Source organism: Plecotus auritus (assembly GCF_963455305.1).
Source record: "Plecotus auritus genome assembly, chromosome: 6".
NCBI lineage: Eukaryota > Metazoa > Chordata > Mammalia > Chiroptera > Vespertilionidae > Plecotus > Plecotus auritus.
In genome coordinates, this window is record NC_137773.1 from 38,926,462 (window position 1) to 38,941,389 (window position 14,928).

The 14,928-nt window shown below is 37.0% G+C and overlaps 1 protein-coding gene across 1 annotated transcript in view; it reads right to left on the bottom strand.

Annotated features, from left to right (window-relative positions):
- The window catches only part of ADAMTS19 (ADAM metallopeptidase with thrombospondin type 1 motif 19), a gene marked incomplete at both ends in the record, with an annotated part of 216,683 nt that overhangs the window by 82,764 nt on the left and 118,991 nt on the right, over positions 1-14,928 (bottom strand). The window contains one exon of the mRNA XM_080672669.1: positions 560-661. Within this exon, the coding sequence (XP_080528795.1) occupies positions 560-661 (102 nt within the window). The remainder of the gene's footprint in view (positions 1-559; positions 662-14,928) is intronic.

A 14,928-nucleotide genomic window follows, 5' to 3' on the forward strand; every position in this document is an offset into this window, starting at 1 on the left:
TAAATTTTCAACAACAATTATTTTGATTTGGAAATATATACTAATAAATTTCTATAGCCTTATAAAACATATTAGGTTAAACAACTTATACAGCCAAATGTTTACTAATCCCCAAAATGTCAAATGGAGTGTTTTATTTATGATGCTTGAAATGACAAGGAAAAATTATATTCAGTGGCTCTCCTGAGACAATATTTTACACCTGAAAGTATTCATCAGTTCTGAGAAGTGTTATTATGTATGCTATTATTTATGATTGTTATTTCTTACTATTGCTATAAATAGTAAAAAAAAAATGAATTCTTTTTTTTGGCAAGGTAATACATATATCTATCTGACTCTCAACATTCTCATAATCAACAACAATAAAAATAATTGCACTGATATTAACAAAATAACCATGGATTTAAAAACTATGAAAAGTTAGAAAGGAAAATAGATGAAATGCTAACATTTTTATATATACTGAAAATATTCCACTAGTGTTAAGATGGACACACATGTAACTGGCAGGAGGAAATTATATTCTAATTAACTCCAGACAACACCAATGACTTACCTTACCAGTGTCACAGTCAGTTCCATCCATAGGGGGATCCAGCTTGGTTCTGCATTCTTTCTCACCTTCCACCTTGCACCACAACCCTGTGCAGATAACATGCTGAAAACAAGGGCATAATAACTGATAAGGGAACAGTATCATATTTTTTAGGTTAAATCAATCGTTTTTGAGAAAACTATTTCAATAGAACAGAAGTTCTTTGAAAAAAATATGCTTTAGGTGCTTTTAATATTAAACTTATGACTAAAATAGGATATGGCTTATTTATAGTAATGCGAAGATTGATACATAAAAACAGAAAATCTGTTTAATGTATTTAAGTATGTTTAAATTTCTTTTAATAAAACACAGGAGATCATGCAACATTAAGTAGCTGCAACACAAAAGGGTAAGCTAGAAATCATTATTTATACCATTACACGAACCAGGTTTGAGGAATCAAAATGCCTCCTGTCCTAAAGCTTGTAGTCACCTTTGCTTTATACTTAAATGCCATGCCGAGTGTCATGATTTCATTGTACATCCTTAGTCCTTGACACAATACAGAGCACTCAGTGGGTGTACTTCCATAAATTATCAGTCATTTTACCTCAGTTGGAATGAGTTCTAGATCTCCAGGACACAATGAACTTTTTCTATGGAAAAGTTGAAAGGAATTTTAAAAAACGACGACTGAGATAACGCAGCAGAGACAGAAGCAACGAAGAAGAGCGCTCCGAGGAAAAGCAAGAGGGAGGACAGTCAGAAACCTAAGCCACAGCTGTAACTGTGGCCACCCCAGAGACACAGACAGTAACAGGCGCAGCTGCCATATTCTTAAGAACTTCCTATTTCTCTAAGATGGCTGAAGTTTTTTAGGCATAAGTATGTTACTAACAAATTGCATAGACATATGAAATCCATGAGGGATATTTAAAGGCAATGAAAGCAATCTGTAGTGAATATGATTATGTTGCTCTCTATCCAGATGTTTGGAGAAGAGGGTGGAAGGGAGCATGTCAATACAAACAGAAAAAAAGGTAAGCGACCATGTTAAAGACAAGAGTCATGCAGGGTGAGAAGATCAGTTCGATGGAGGAGGCACCCAGTGGAAGGGAGCATGGACAAGACTTGAAAGATAGCAGAACCAGATCTTGCCAGGGAGGACTAGGGACTGACTCCATGTCCGGAGAGAAAGAGAAGCCACTTAGCAGTTGACCAGCAGGTTAAGAGAAAAAGGCTATTTTAGGGGGTTTATTCTGATGGTGGTATTCAGCCTAAAAACTATGGCAGCTTTAGCCGGTTTGCTCAGTGGAAAGAGCGTCAGCCCAAGGTCTGAAGGGTTGCAGGTTCGATTCTGGTCAAGGGCATGTACCTGGGTGGCAGGCTTCATCCTGGGCCCTGGTCAGCACGTTGCAGGAGGCAACCAATCGATGTGTCTCTCTCATATTGATGTTTCTCTCTATGTCTTCCCCTCCCTTCTACTCTCTCTCTAAAAATCAATGGAAAACTATCCTTGGTTAAGGATTAACACAAAAACAAACAAACAAACAAAAAACATGGCAAAGTTCAAATTAATGTATGACCCAAATCTGGGAAAGATATATTTAAGCTAATGTTTTAAACAGGTCTGTTACAACTCTAACAATGGATTTGTCCACAAGCTCCAAAATATTCTTTTCCTGTCTTTCTTTAAATATTTCCATTTCTGACATGTTTGTAAGTTCTTAAAAATTCAACAATCAATGCAACAGTGTGATATATTTTATTTATGTTGCTTTATCGGCTATGACAGATAGTTTTCTGCTTCAAAATATTTTATACAAGTATATTTTGTATGCTTTTATTTGCACATATCATTCATCAAAAAATTCATCCAGAAACTCACTTTTAAAAATCCCTAAATCAAATCTGTACAATATGTTAGACTCTTGAAAATAAAAAGAGAGGTTATTTGTTTGATGTACTTTTGTGGACACATTTCTATTTGAATTAACAGATCTCTAACCTGAGAATTTTAGTTCCTAGAAGTTTTTTTTTTTTTGTTTGTTTTTCCCTCCTGAGACCTTTCTGTTAAGGATGTTTTATAATCATGGGGTCAACTGTTGAGTTTTCTGCCAAGGAAGAGTGTTGCTCTACTTATATTCAATAAAGCTTAGTTGTGTGAAAACATGAATTATTTCAGTCAATTCGTTAGTTAACCAGTGCACACTGAATTAAAAAGCCAACCTTCCGCTCTGTAGTTTTAGGATATAACTTGCCTGTTGAACACTGTTGGTGGTCTGAATTCTGACCTTCCACCATCATCTACTGTTCAAAACAGCAGGTACTTTAATTGATTTCCACTTGAGGCACTGAGAGCATAAAAGCAAACTTGGCAGCTTTTCAAGATAAGCACAGTCATGTCGCATAAATCTCTCAAAGAGGAGCTCCCTTTACCCTTTACGTTCTGCAGGCCTAGGGATCTTACGGAAGTAAATCACAGCCTTGTTTTTAAACATAACTCATATTCAAAATTTCAATCCCAACTGTCTAAAGCAGGGGTGGGCAAACTTTTTGACTCAAGGGCCACAATGGGTTCTTAAACTGGACCGGAGGGCCGGAACAAAAGCATGGATGGAGTGTTCGTGTGAACTAATATAAATTCAAAGTAAAGGAGCGGAGGGGAGAGCAAGAGAACCGGATAGAACAGCCGGATCCGGCCCGCGGGCCGTAGTTTGCCCACGGCTGGAAGTAAAGCAAGAAAATGTTGAAGAAATCCGTTTTTTACCCTAAGTGGAATATCTCAGACATGTGCTATTAAAGCTTTGTAATATCAAGCCCTTTCTTAAGATGAGGGGCAGGGTGGGATATCTTGTTAGAACCAAACAGTCACCATATGTTACACAAGTCAGAGTTGAATTTTTTTTCCAAGTTAATTGTTGGAACCACTTAACATGTCAATTAAGAAAAGAACTTTCAAGCTTAAAATGCTTTGCACAGGAATCCAGAACAGAAATGTACAACTTAGCATTTCCTAGCAAACTAATAAAAATAATACAATATCCCTTTTTTATTCTTCCATAACAAGAAAAGACCATTAAAAGCACATTGTATTAATCTGGATGTTTATCTCAAGTAGGCTTTTTAAATGTTTACATGAAAATAATATATGTTTTAAAACAAATAATTTAAATGGAAGATTAACTGCTCATATATAAATATCATAAAATTTATCTTCAAAGATAACCTATACCTATGTCTTTCTTTATAGCAAATAGTTCCATTAAGATGTTCTGAAATTTATGTTAAAATAAAAAACTTAAGTGCATATATGTGAAAGAAACAATTAAATCTTGAACATGTAACTCTTAATTCTTCCACAAATTATCTTCCAAAATACAATTTCAATAACTTAAACTTTTGATTGAAAATGTAATTCCGTATAGGACAGTATATTCAAAAACAGTGTTTTCCATTACAGAACACCTTAGTATCATTAAAAATGGAAGAGAAGAAGAAAGAGAAAGAGGTATTTTTAAAACTCGAAAAACAAAAGACTCAAAAGAAATAATAAAAAGCTGAAATCTATTCATTATAAATACTAAATAAAATTGAAAATTAGCAAGAAAAGAGAAGGCAAAACAAACACTATTAGTAATAAAAAACGAAGTCATAACAACAGACAATGTAAAGTTTAAACAGAAATAGGATGATTATGAGGTTCATGACAATAAACTTGACAACTTACATAAAATGAAAGAATGTTTTTTTAAAAAAACTTACTAAAATGGTCCCAAGAATCAATAGAAAAGCTGAACTGTTTTGTAACCATATGATAGTTAAAACTGATTGTTAAAAATCTCACAAAGAATACATCTGGTCCAAAAACTAACAATCTTGCAAGAAAATTAAATTCTCAATTTACATAAACTCTCTGGAGAAAAGAAAAAGGAATACTTCTAAACACACTTTATGATATCCAAGCCAGAAGGCATTGTAAAAGAAAGTTAAAATAGTCATCTACCTCATTAGTAAATTAAATTTAAATATGTTAAACAAATGTTAACATACTGATTCCAGCAATGCATAAAAAATGCCATGTGCCATGACCAAGTTGGCTTTTTCCTTGGAATACAAGGTTACTGCAACAGTAGAGATTTGATTAATGTAATCAAGCATACCAGTAACTTTGAAATCTATGATTTTGATGTCTGTGGGTACAAAGCATGCGATGCAATTCAACATCCATTAAAACATTCATTAAAAAAAATCTCAGTAAATGAGCCATTGAAGGAAATGTCTTCATGATTAATGGACATTTATGAAAATCTTCAGCAAACATCATAAAAAAAAGTGAAATGTTGAAAGTTTTCTTTTAAGATTAGGAAAATGACAAAGATGGCATCTTGGTACCAACATTAGGAAGTGAATACATAATATATCAAAAATGACAAGAGGAAAAAAAAACTGTCATTATAGACTCCTCAACTTAGCTAAAATTTTATTTAAAACCAAAGGTTAAATAAAGACTCTCAAGAAAACAAAACTGAGTGTTTACTACCAACAAAACTATCCAAAAGGAATTTCAAAATGATGTACTTCAAGAAGAAATAAGATCTGATAGCAAAGGACTGAAAGGCAATGTGAACAAGGAGAGTGATAGAAATGAGGATAATTCTATATAAACATTGACTACATAAAGCAACAATTGGATTTCAGCCATCATTATAAACCTTCCTTTTAGTAGGAGAAATACTAGAAATCTAGCTCACTTATATCTCAAAAACTTTACTCCCTTTACAGGGGAGATTTGGCTGCTAACAGTTAAATAAGTTTGTCTTTCCTTTTACCTCCCAACTCCACATACTTCAATATTGCTAGTGTAAGAAGTTAATAGACATGGGAAGAAAAATGTAGACTGCCTAATGAACAAATGAAGTAGCAACTTTCAATAGAGCACATCAGAAAGTGTTCAAAAAAAAAGTCAAGGTGTGGCCCTAACCCAGTGGCTCAGGTGGTTAGAGCATTGCCCCAATATGCCAAGGTTGTGGGTTCGATCCCAGTCAGGGCACATATAAGAATCAACCAATGAATGCATAAATGCATGAAACAACAAAACTCTCTCTCTCTCAAATCAATAGAGAAAATTTCCAGAAAAGAGAACTGTTAATAAAGTCCCAAAGAATGAAAAGTGGGAAGAAACTATTAAAAATATTTGAGGAGAAAAAAAAAATGGTGGCGGAATAGACAGACGTGTCCCAAGCCTTGTCCTGGAGCAGACAGAAAGAACAGCTGAGGGTCACATGGGGAGTGTCTGTTGGTGAGTTAAGGGACAGCTATACTCCAGAAGAAGGTGGGGGACTGCTGGACGGGGCTCCCCTGACCGGGCAGCCCCCACTGCTGCTGGGTTCCCTCCCAGAGCCATCACCTCGGACGCGGAGACCACGCAATCTTGAAGGGGAAAGTGGATGTTATCGAAAGCCTGAAAATCTACAACTGCGGCACCCACTGAACAGCTGTGAACCCCAGAGCACCAGTCCCAAATTGGCACAAACACGCGGATTCAGAAGAGCTCTACACTCCACCACGTAAAGGTCAGATTTCGCCTGGGATAAGGTGAGATCTTAGGTCCCGGGAGGACAGAGAAATGCGCGCACTGCGGGAGCTGGAGGACCAGGGGAAGCCTGAACCTAGAAAAATCCGTGGATGTTGGGGCTGGCATGATCCATGAATGTGGAAGGGGGTCCTCAGAGCTGCTAACAGAGGGGATCTCTAAAAAGCAACCCATTTTGATCTGACACAGAAGGACAGCCTAAAAATTTTAAAAGTGTGCCGGCTGCTTGGACACGGGGAGGGGGGGGGTGGGTAGAGGGAGGAAGGACTGCGCAGACTTGTGCACAGCCCCGGAGTTCACACACTTGAGCTTTCTCCTCTTTAAATCCCTGCTTCTGATTGCTGAGCCCAGTGCATGGGATCACCCAGTTGGGGACACCCTAGGAGACTGCAGGGGAAAGTTGTTTTTCTGGAACCTGGGGATTGGAGCGGGGAGTGACTGTCGGAGAACCAGCTCTGGGCAGCCCACTCCCACAAACTGGTATTGAGTGCCACAGGGAAAGCAGGAGCTAAGCACTGGCTAGAGAGGACCTATAGACCCGAGGTCAATCCAGGAACACTGCCACCCAGGGGTTGAATCACAAATTGACTCTTGTGTAATCACAAATAAAGGAATACAAGAGAGTAAGACACACTGCCTGCTAAAAATCAGGACTGGCTTACAACACTGAGGAGCAGTGGAACACAGGGAACTGCAATACTGTCCTGACTGGGAAACAGGCGTGCCAAACAGAACAACAGAGGAAGTGAATGAGCTTCACTACTGCACATTTTATTTTTCTTCTCATCTTTTACTTAAGAAACTATTTTTTTTCTTTTTTCCTCACTTGATTTTACTTTTTTAATTATTACATTTTTATTTTCTATCAGTATTATTACTACTACTATTTTACCTTTTTTTTAAAAAAAAGTGTCATTTTATTTTCTCTTTATTTGACTTTGAGATTAGTGTTCTACATTCTATTTTCATCTTTCCTTTAGCATCATTCTACTCTATCTCAACTCTACCTTTTTGCCATCACTCTCTTCCTAACTTTTCCCCTTTTGTTGTCCTCTTTCTCTTACCCTTCTCCTGCTTTAGATTCTCCCTATTCTTTTTTTTTAACCCCGTTAAAATTTCACCCTACTTATATATCTAATTTCCAATCCGCTGCTCCGAGTTCATACACACCTCTCTCTTCTCTGTCTTCACATCCAAAAAATTATTTTTCTTTCTGTCCTTTTGTTGTTGTTTGCTTCAATGTTGATTATATCAATTTTTTATGCTTGTTTGTGAGATTGTTTTGCTTATTGTTATTTTTGTTTTGTTTGTTTTTTGTTTGCTCTGTTTTTGTTTGTTTTTTGCTTCTGTTTTCCCTCGACTCACTTGATATTAGTTATTGTTTGTAGTTTGTATTCATCTCCAGGTATTTGTTGCTGGCATTTGCTGGGATTGGTGGCTGTTCTATTGGAGTTTTCTCCCCATATATATAGTTTGTTCCCCTTTTCTTTCTTATTCTCTTTCTTTTCTCTCTTACTTTTTTTTTTCCTTTTCCCAATTTCATTTTGGCACTCCTTTCTTTTCTTTTTTCTTTTCTTTTCTTCTTTCTCTCCTATCCCCTAATTTGCGTTTCTCTGGTAGTCACCTTTATTTGGGGTTATTAATATTGTGAATACATTTTGGTTCAGTGTCTTGTGTGTTGTACCTGGTTGTGTTGTATTTTGTGCCCTTAAATCAACGCAGGAGAAAGAGAATTACATAACCAGACACCTGGAGAAGAGAGACCACGGGGAGACAAAGAAACAGCCCGCATATGAAAGAAAAGCAGGCATCACCAGAAAAGGAAGTAAATGAAATGGAGGCAAGCAACCTGTCAGAGAAACAATTCAGAGAAATGGTCATAAGGTGGCTGAAAAGAATGGAAGACAAATTCGACAATATGAGTAAGAACCGAGAGGAAATGAAGAAGAATCAAGAAGAAATGAAAAAGGACATCACTGCTGTAAAGAACTCAATAGAAAGCATCAAGAGTAGATTAGAAGAAGCAGAGGATCGCATCAGTGAGCTATAAGACAAGGTAGGAAAAAATACCCAAGTAGAGCAGCTTCTAGAAAAAAAAAATTAAAAAGCAGGAGGAGAGCCTAAGGGAACTTTGGGACAACACGAAACAAAATAACATCTGCATAATAGGGGTTCCAGAAGGTGAGGAAACTAAGCAAGGAATATAAAACTGTTTAAAGAAATAATGACAGAAAACTTCCCTGATATAGGGAAGAAAAACCCACACAAATCCAAGAAGCTCACAGAGTCCCAAGCAAAATGAACCCCAACAGACCGATGCCAAGGCACATTATAATTAAATTGGCAAACACCAACGACAAAGTAAGAATCTTAAAAGTGGACAGAGAGAGACAGAAAGTTACCTACAAAGGAACCCCCATCAGACTAGCAACTGATTTCTCAACAGAAACTCATCAGGCCAGAAGGGAACGGAATGAAATATACAAAGTCATGCAAAGGAAGGGTCTGAATCCAAGAATACTGTACCCAGCAAGGCTATCAACCAAAATTGAAGGTGAAAACAGGAACTTCACAGACAAAAAAGGACGAAGGGAATTTATTACCACCAAACCAGCAATGAAAGAAATGCTAAAGGGTCTGCTGAAAAAAGAAAGAAAGAAAGAAAGAAAGAAAGAAAGAAAGAAAGAAAGAAAGAAAGAAAGAAAGAAAGAAAGAAAGAAAGAAAGAGTAAGCAAAGAAGGAAAACATAGGTAAATAATAAAAATGGTGACAAATAAGTACCAATCAATATTAACTTTAAATGTAAATGAATTAAATGCCCCAATCAAAAGACATAAGGTAATGGACTGAATAAGAAAACACGACCCATATATCTGCTGTCTACAAGAAACCCACCTCAGAAAAAAGATGCACACAGAATGAGAATGAAGGGATGGAAAAGGGTTTTTGAGGCGAATGGAAATGAAAAAAAATCTGGGGTAGCAATACTTATATCTGACAAGTTAGATCTCAAAGTGAAGGACATAACCAGAGATAAGGAATGCCACTTCATAATACTAAAGGGAGCAATCCAACAAGAAGAAATAACTCTGGTAAACATATACACACCCAATACAGGAGCACCCAAATACATAAAAAAACTCCTGGAGGATATCAAAGGAGAGATTGACAGCAATACAATCATAGTAGGAGACTTTAATACCCCACTATCACCATTGGACAAATCCTCTAAACAAAAAATCAGCAAAGAAACATCAATCCGAAATGACTCACTAGACCAGATGGAATTAATTGACATCTTCAGAACATTTCACCCCATAGCCACAGAATATACATTCCTCTCAAGTGCACATGGGTCATTTTCAAAGACAGACCATATGTTGGGTCATAGGCAAAGTCTCTTCAAATTCAAGATAGAAATCATATCAAGCATCTTCCCAGATCACAGTGGCATAAAACTGGAAATCAACTACAATAAAAACAATCCAAAAAAATCAAACACATGGAGACTAAACAGCATGCTATTAAACAATGACTGGGTTACCAGAGAGATCAAGGAAGAAATAAAAAACATCATGGCAACAAATGACAATGAAAACACTACAATCCAAAATCTATGGGACACAGCGAAAGCAGTCTTGAGAGGGAAGTTCATAGCTCTAGAAGCCTACTGCAAAAAAAAGAAACAATGGCAATAAATTGCCTAACCCTACAACTCAAAGACTTTTTAGATAGAGAGCAACAAGAAGAGCCCAGTGTAAGCAGAAGGAAGGAAATAATAAAGATCAGAGCGGAGATAAATGACCTAGAGACCAAAGAAACAATACAAAAGATAAACAAAACCAAGAGCTGGTTCTTTGAAAGGATAATCAAGATTGATGAACCTCTAGCCAGGCTCACCAAGAAGCAAAGAGAGAGGACCCAAATAAACAACATCAGAAATGAAAGAGGAGAAATAACAACAAACCCCACCGAAATACAAAGGATTGTTAAAAAATACTATGAACAACTCTATTCCAACAAACTGGACAACCTGGAGGAAATGGACATATTCCTAGAAAAATATAACCTTACAAAACTCAATCAGGAAAAATCTAAACATCTCAATAGGCCAATAACTATGGAAGAAATTGAAGCAGTCATCAAAAAGCTTCCAGCAAACAAAAGCCCAGAGCCAGACGGCTTCACAGGGGAGTTTTACCAAACATTCAAGGAAGAACTAAAACCTATCCTCCTCAGATTATTCCAAAAAAATTCAAGAGGAAGGAACACTTCCAAGCTCATTCAATGAAGCCAGCATCACCCTAATACCAAAACCAGGTAAAGACAACACAATGAAAAAAAATTACAGGCCAATATCCCTCATGAACGTAGATGCCAAAATCCTCAACAAAATTCTAGCAAATCAGATCCAGCACTACATCAGAAAGATCAGACACCATGACCAAGTAGGATTTATCCCAGGAATGCAAGGATGGTACAATATCCCCAAATCAATACACGTGATACATCACATAAACAAATTGAGATATAAAAATTACAGTCATATCAATTGATGCAGAAAAAGCATTTGACAAAAATCCAATACCCTTTCTTGATAAAAACTCTAAGCAAGGTGGGAATAGAAGGATCATACCTCAACATAATAAAAGCTATATATGATAAACCCACAGCTAACATCATACTCAATGGGCAAAAACTAAAACCATTTCCCCTAAGAACAGGAACAAGACAAGGATGCCCACTCTCACCACTCCTGTTCGACATAGTACTGGAAGTATTAGCCATTGCAATTAGACAAGAAGAAGAAATAAAAGGCATCCAAATTGGAAAAGAAGAAGTAAAGCTGTCCTTATTTGCAGATGACATGATATTGTACATAAAAAACCCGAAAGACTCCATCAAAAAACTAACAGACTTAATAAATGAATTCGGCAAGGTAGCAGGATACAAAATTAACACCAAGAAATCTATGGCATTTCTATACTCCAATAGTGAACTTACAGAAAGAGAGACTATAAAAGCAATCCCATTTACCATCGCACCAAAAAAATTAAGATACCTAGGAATAAACTTAACTAAGGAGGTAAAAGACCTATACGTGGAAAACTACAGGACACTGAAAAAAGAGATAGAGGAAGTCATAAACAGATGGAAGAACACACCATGTTCATGGATTGGGAGAATCAACATCATTAAAATATTCATACTACCCAAAGCAATCTATAGATTCAATGCACTCCCCATTAAAATACCAATGGCATATTTCACAGACCTAGAAAAACTCTCCAAAAATTCATCTGAAATAAAAAAAGACCCCAAATACCTGCAGCAATCCTGAGAAAGAAGAACAAAGTAGGTGGGATCTCAGTACCAGATTTCAAGCTGTATTACAAAGCCACTGTTCTCAAAACTGCCTGGTACTGGCACAAGAACAGACATATAGATCAATGGAATAGAATAGAGAACCCAGAAATTGACCCAAATCACTAAGCTCAATTAATATTTGACAAAGGAGGCATGAACATACAATGGAGTCAAGACAGTCTCTTCAATTAATGGTGTTGGGAAAATTGGACAGATACATGCAAAAAAATGAAACTAGACTACCAACTTACAACCATACACAAAAATAAACTCAAAATGGATCAAGGACTTAAACATACCACGAGAAACCATAAAAATACTAGAGGAATCCACAGCCAGAAAAATGTCTGACATATGCCGAAGCAATTTCTTCACTGATACTGCCCCTAGGGCAATGGAAACTAAAGAGAAAATAAACAAATGGGACTACATCAAAATAAAAAGCTTTTGCACAGCAAAGGAGACCATCAATAAAACAAAAAGAAAGCCCACTGCATGGGAGAACGTATTTGCCAATGATATCAACGATAAGGGTTTAATCTCCAACATTACAGGGAACTCATGCAGCTTAACAAAAAGAAGATAAACAACCCAATCAAAAAATGGGCAAATGATCTAAATAGACACTTTTCGAAAGAAGACAGAAGGAAGGCCAAGAGACATATGCAAACCTGCTCAAAGTCACTAATCATCAGAGAGATGCAAATCAAAACAACAATGTGGTACCATCTCACACCTGTCAGAATGGCTATCATCAACAAATCAACAAATGACAAGTGCTGGCGAGGATGCAGAGAAAAAGGAACCCTCATGCACTGCTGGTGGGAATGCAGACTGGTGCAGCCACTGTGGAGAACAGTATGGAGTTTCCTCAAAAAACTAAAAATGGAACTCCCATTTGACCCAGTGATCCCACTTCTAGGAATATATCCCAAGAAACTAGAAACACGAATCAGAAAGGATACATGCACCCCTATGTTCATAGCAGCACAATTCACCATAGCTAAGATTTGGAAACAGCCTAAGTGCCCATCAGCAGATGACTGGATTAAAAAACTGTGGTACATCTACACAATGGAATACTACACTGTGGTAAAAAAGAAGGAGTTCTTACCATTTGCAACAACATGGATGGAGATGGAGAGCATTATGCCAAGTGAAATAAGCCAGGCAGAGAAAGATAAATATCACATGATCTCACTCATTTGTGGAATATAATGAACAACATAAACTGATGAACAAAAATAGATCCAGAGACAGAGAAACATCAATCAGAACATGAAACCTCAGGGAAGGTAGGGGAAGGTGGGGGTAAGGGGGAGAGATCAACCAAAGGACTTATATGCATGCATATAAGTCTAATCAATGGACACAGACAACAGGGAGGGGTGGGGGCATGAATGGGTGGTGGGGGGTAATGGGGGAATAAGGATACATATGTAATACCTTAATCGATAAAGAAATTTTAAAAAATATATATTTGAAAGAAAAATGATCCAGAATTCCTTACTATGAAAGAGATAGATATAAAGATCCCCCTTCTGGAATGGGGGAGCAAGTTCCCAGAAGACAAATCCTTCCGTAAATAACCATCATAAACAAAAGGCAACTTCCTGGTGGTTCTGGAGAATGATAAAAGCAGGTATATTTTTTAGGGAGCTGAAGTTGTGGCACCATTTGGTGAATAGTTGAGTTCACCATTTTTGTAGCTTTGACCTAATAGTGGCTTATGCTCATGATATGACAATTGGTGGCTAAAGCAACAGTAAAGACAGAAACTGGGCCCAGCCAGTGTGGCTCAGTGGTTGAGCATTGCCTCATGAACTAAGAGGTCATTGGTTTGATTCCTGGTCAGGGCACATACCCAGGATGCAGGCTCAATAACCAGTAGGGGGCATGCGGGAAGCAGCCGATCAGTGATGTTTCTCTCTGATCAATGTTTCTATCTCTCTATTCCTCTCCCTTCCTCGCTCTCTAAACACCAATAAAAACATTTTTTTAAAAAACTGAAGGGATAATCCTAAAAGGAAAAGAGTTAGAGAAGCCTAAATCATTAGCTGGCACCCAACCCATACAGACATGAGATATGTTCCAATAGCCAAGATAAGAAAAGAGTGAACTTATCCAAGGTATGAGCAGCCGTACACGGTAGGTAGGACAAAGTTTCCAGTTTGAATTGAACAAACTTAATTGCCTCTGAAAACAAAACTTTTTGGAGGAATAAAAGGGATCAGCAAATTTTTTTGGTACAGTGCCAAATAGTGTATATTTTAAGTTCGTGAGCCATATGGACTCTGTTACAACTATTAGACACTATCATTGTAGTTTGAAGGCAGCCAAAGAGAACATGTGGACAAATAGGGGTGACTATTTTTTAGTAAAACTTTATTTATAAAAACAGCTAGTTCCTAAGCCAGTTTATAAGAATTCAATCAGTTAATATATAATGGATTAAAGTATTAATATTTCAGAATAAAAACATTGCTACATAATCACATAAACATTGCACAATTGTTCAGAGTAGCCTTACTCATAACAGCTGACATCCCAGATATCTATGAAGAGGTGAATTGATAAACAAAATAGTTTATCAACCAGTGGAATGTGATTTAGCAAGAAAAAAGAACCAATTACTGGTATACATAAAAACGTATAAAGAATGTATGACTTTTGATGCAGAGGAAATTTGGTTTCTGTAATTTAAAGTAGAAAGGAAAAAAGGGTAAAAATGACATAAAATGAAATACAAAAATAAAATAGGTTGACAATAAAAATCCTAAAAAACTAATTTCAGCCCTAACCGGGGGGGGGGGGGGGGGGGGGGAGGCTCAGTGGATAGAGCGTCGGCCTGCGGACTCAAGGGTCCCAGGTTCGATTCCAGTCAAGGGCATGTACCTTGGTTGTGGGCACATACCCAGTAGGGGGTGTGCAAGAGGCAGCTGATCGATGTTTCTCTCTCATGGATGTTTCTAACTTTCTGTCCCTCTCCCTTCCTCTCTGTAAAAAATCAATAAAATATATTTTTTAAAAAAAACTAATTTCATAGCCCAGCTGGCATAGATCAGTGGTTGAGTGTTGACCTATGAACCAGGAGGCCATGGTTCAATTCCCAGTCCGGGCACATGCCCCGGTTGTGGCCTCAATCCCCAGTGTGAGATGTGCAGGAGGCAGCCAATCAATAATTCTCTCTCATCACTTATGTTTCTATTTCTCTCCCACTCCCTTCCTCCCTGAAGTCAATAAAAACATATATATATATTTTAAAATACCACTAATTACAATAAATATAAAAAATGTTAAACTAGTTGATTAAAAATTTGAAAGAACTATAACTTAGTTTAAACAGAAAAGTATAAAATCTAGCAATAGCTTTTCTCTAGTAGATATACCTATTTATCCATAACAATATCCATATTTATATTTA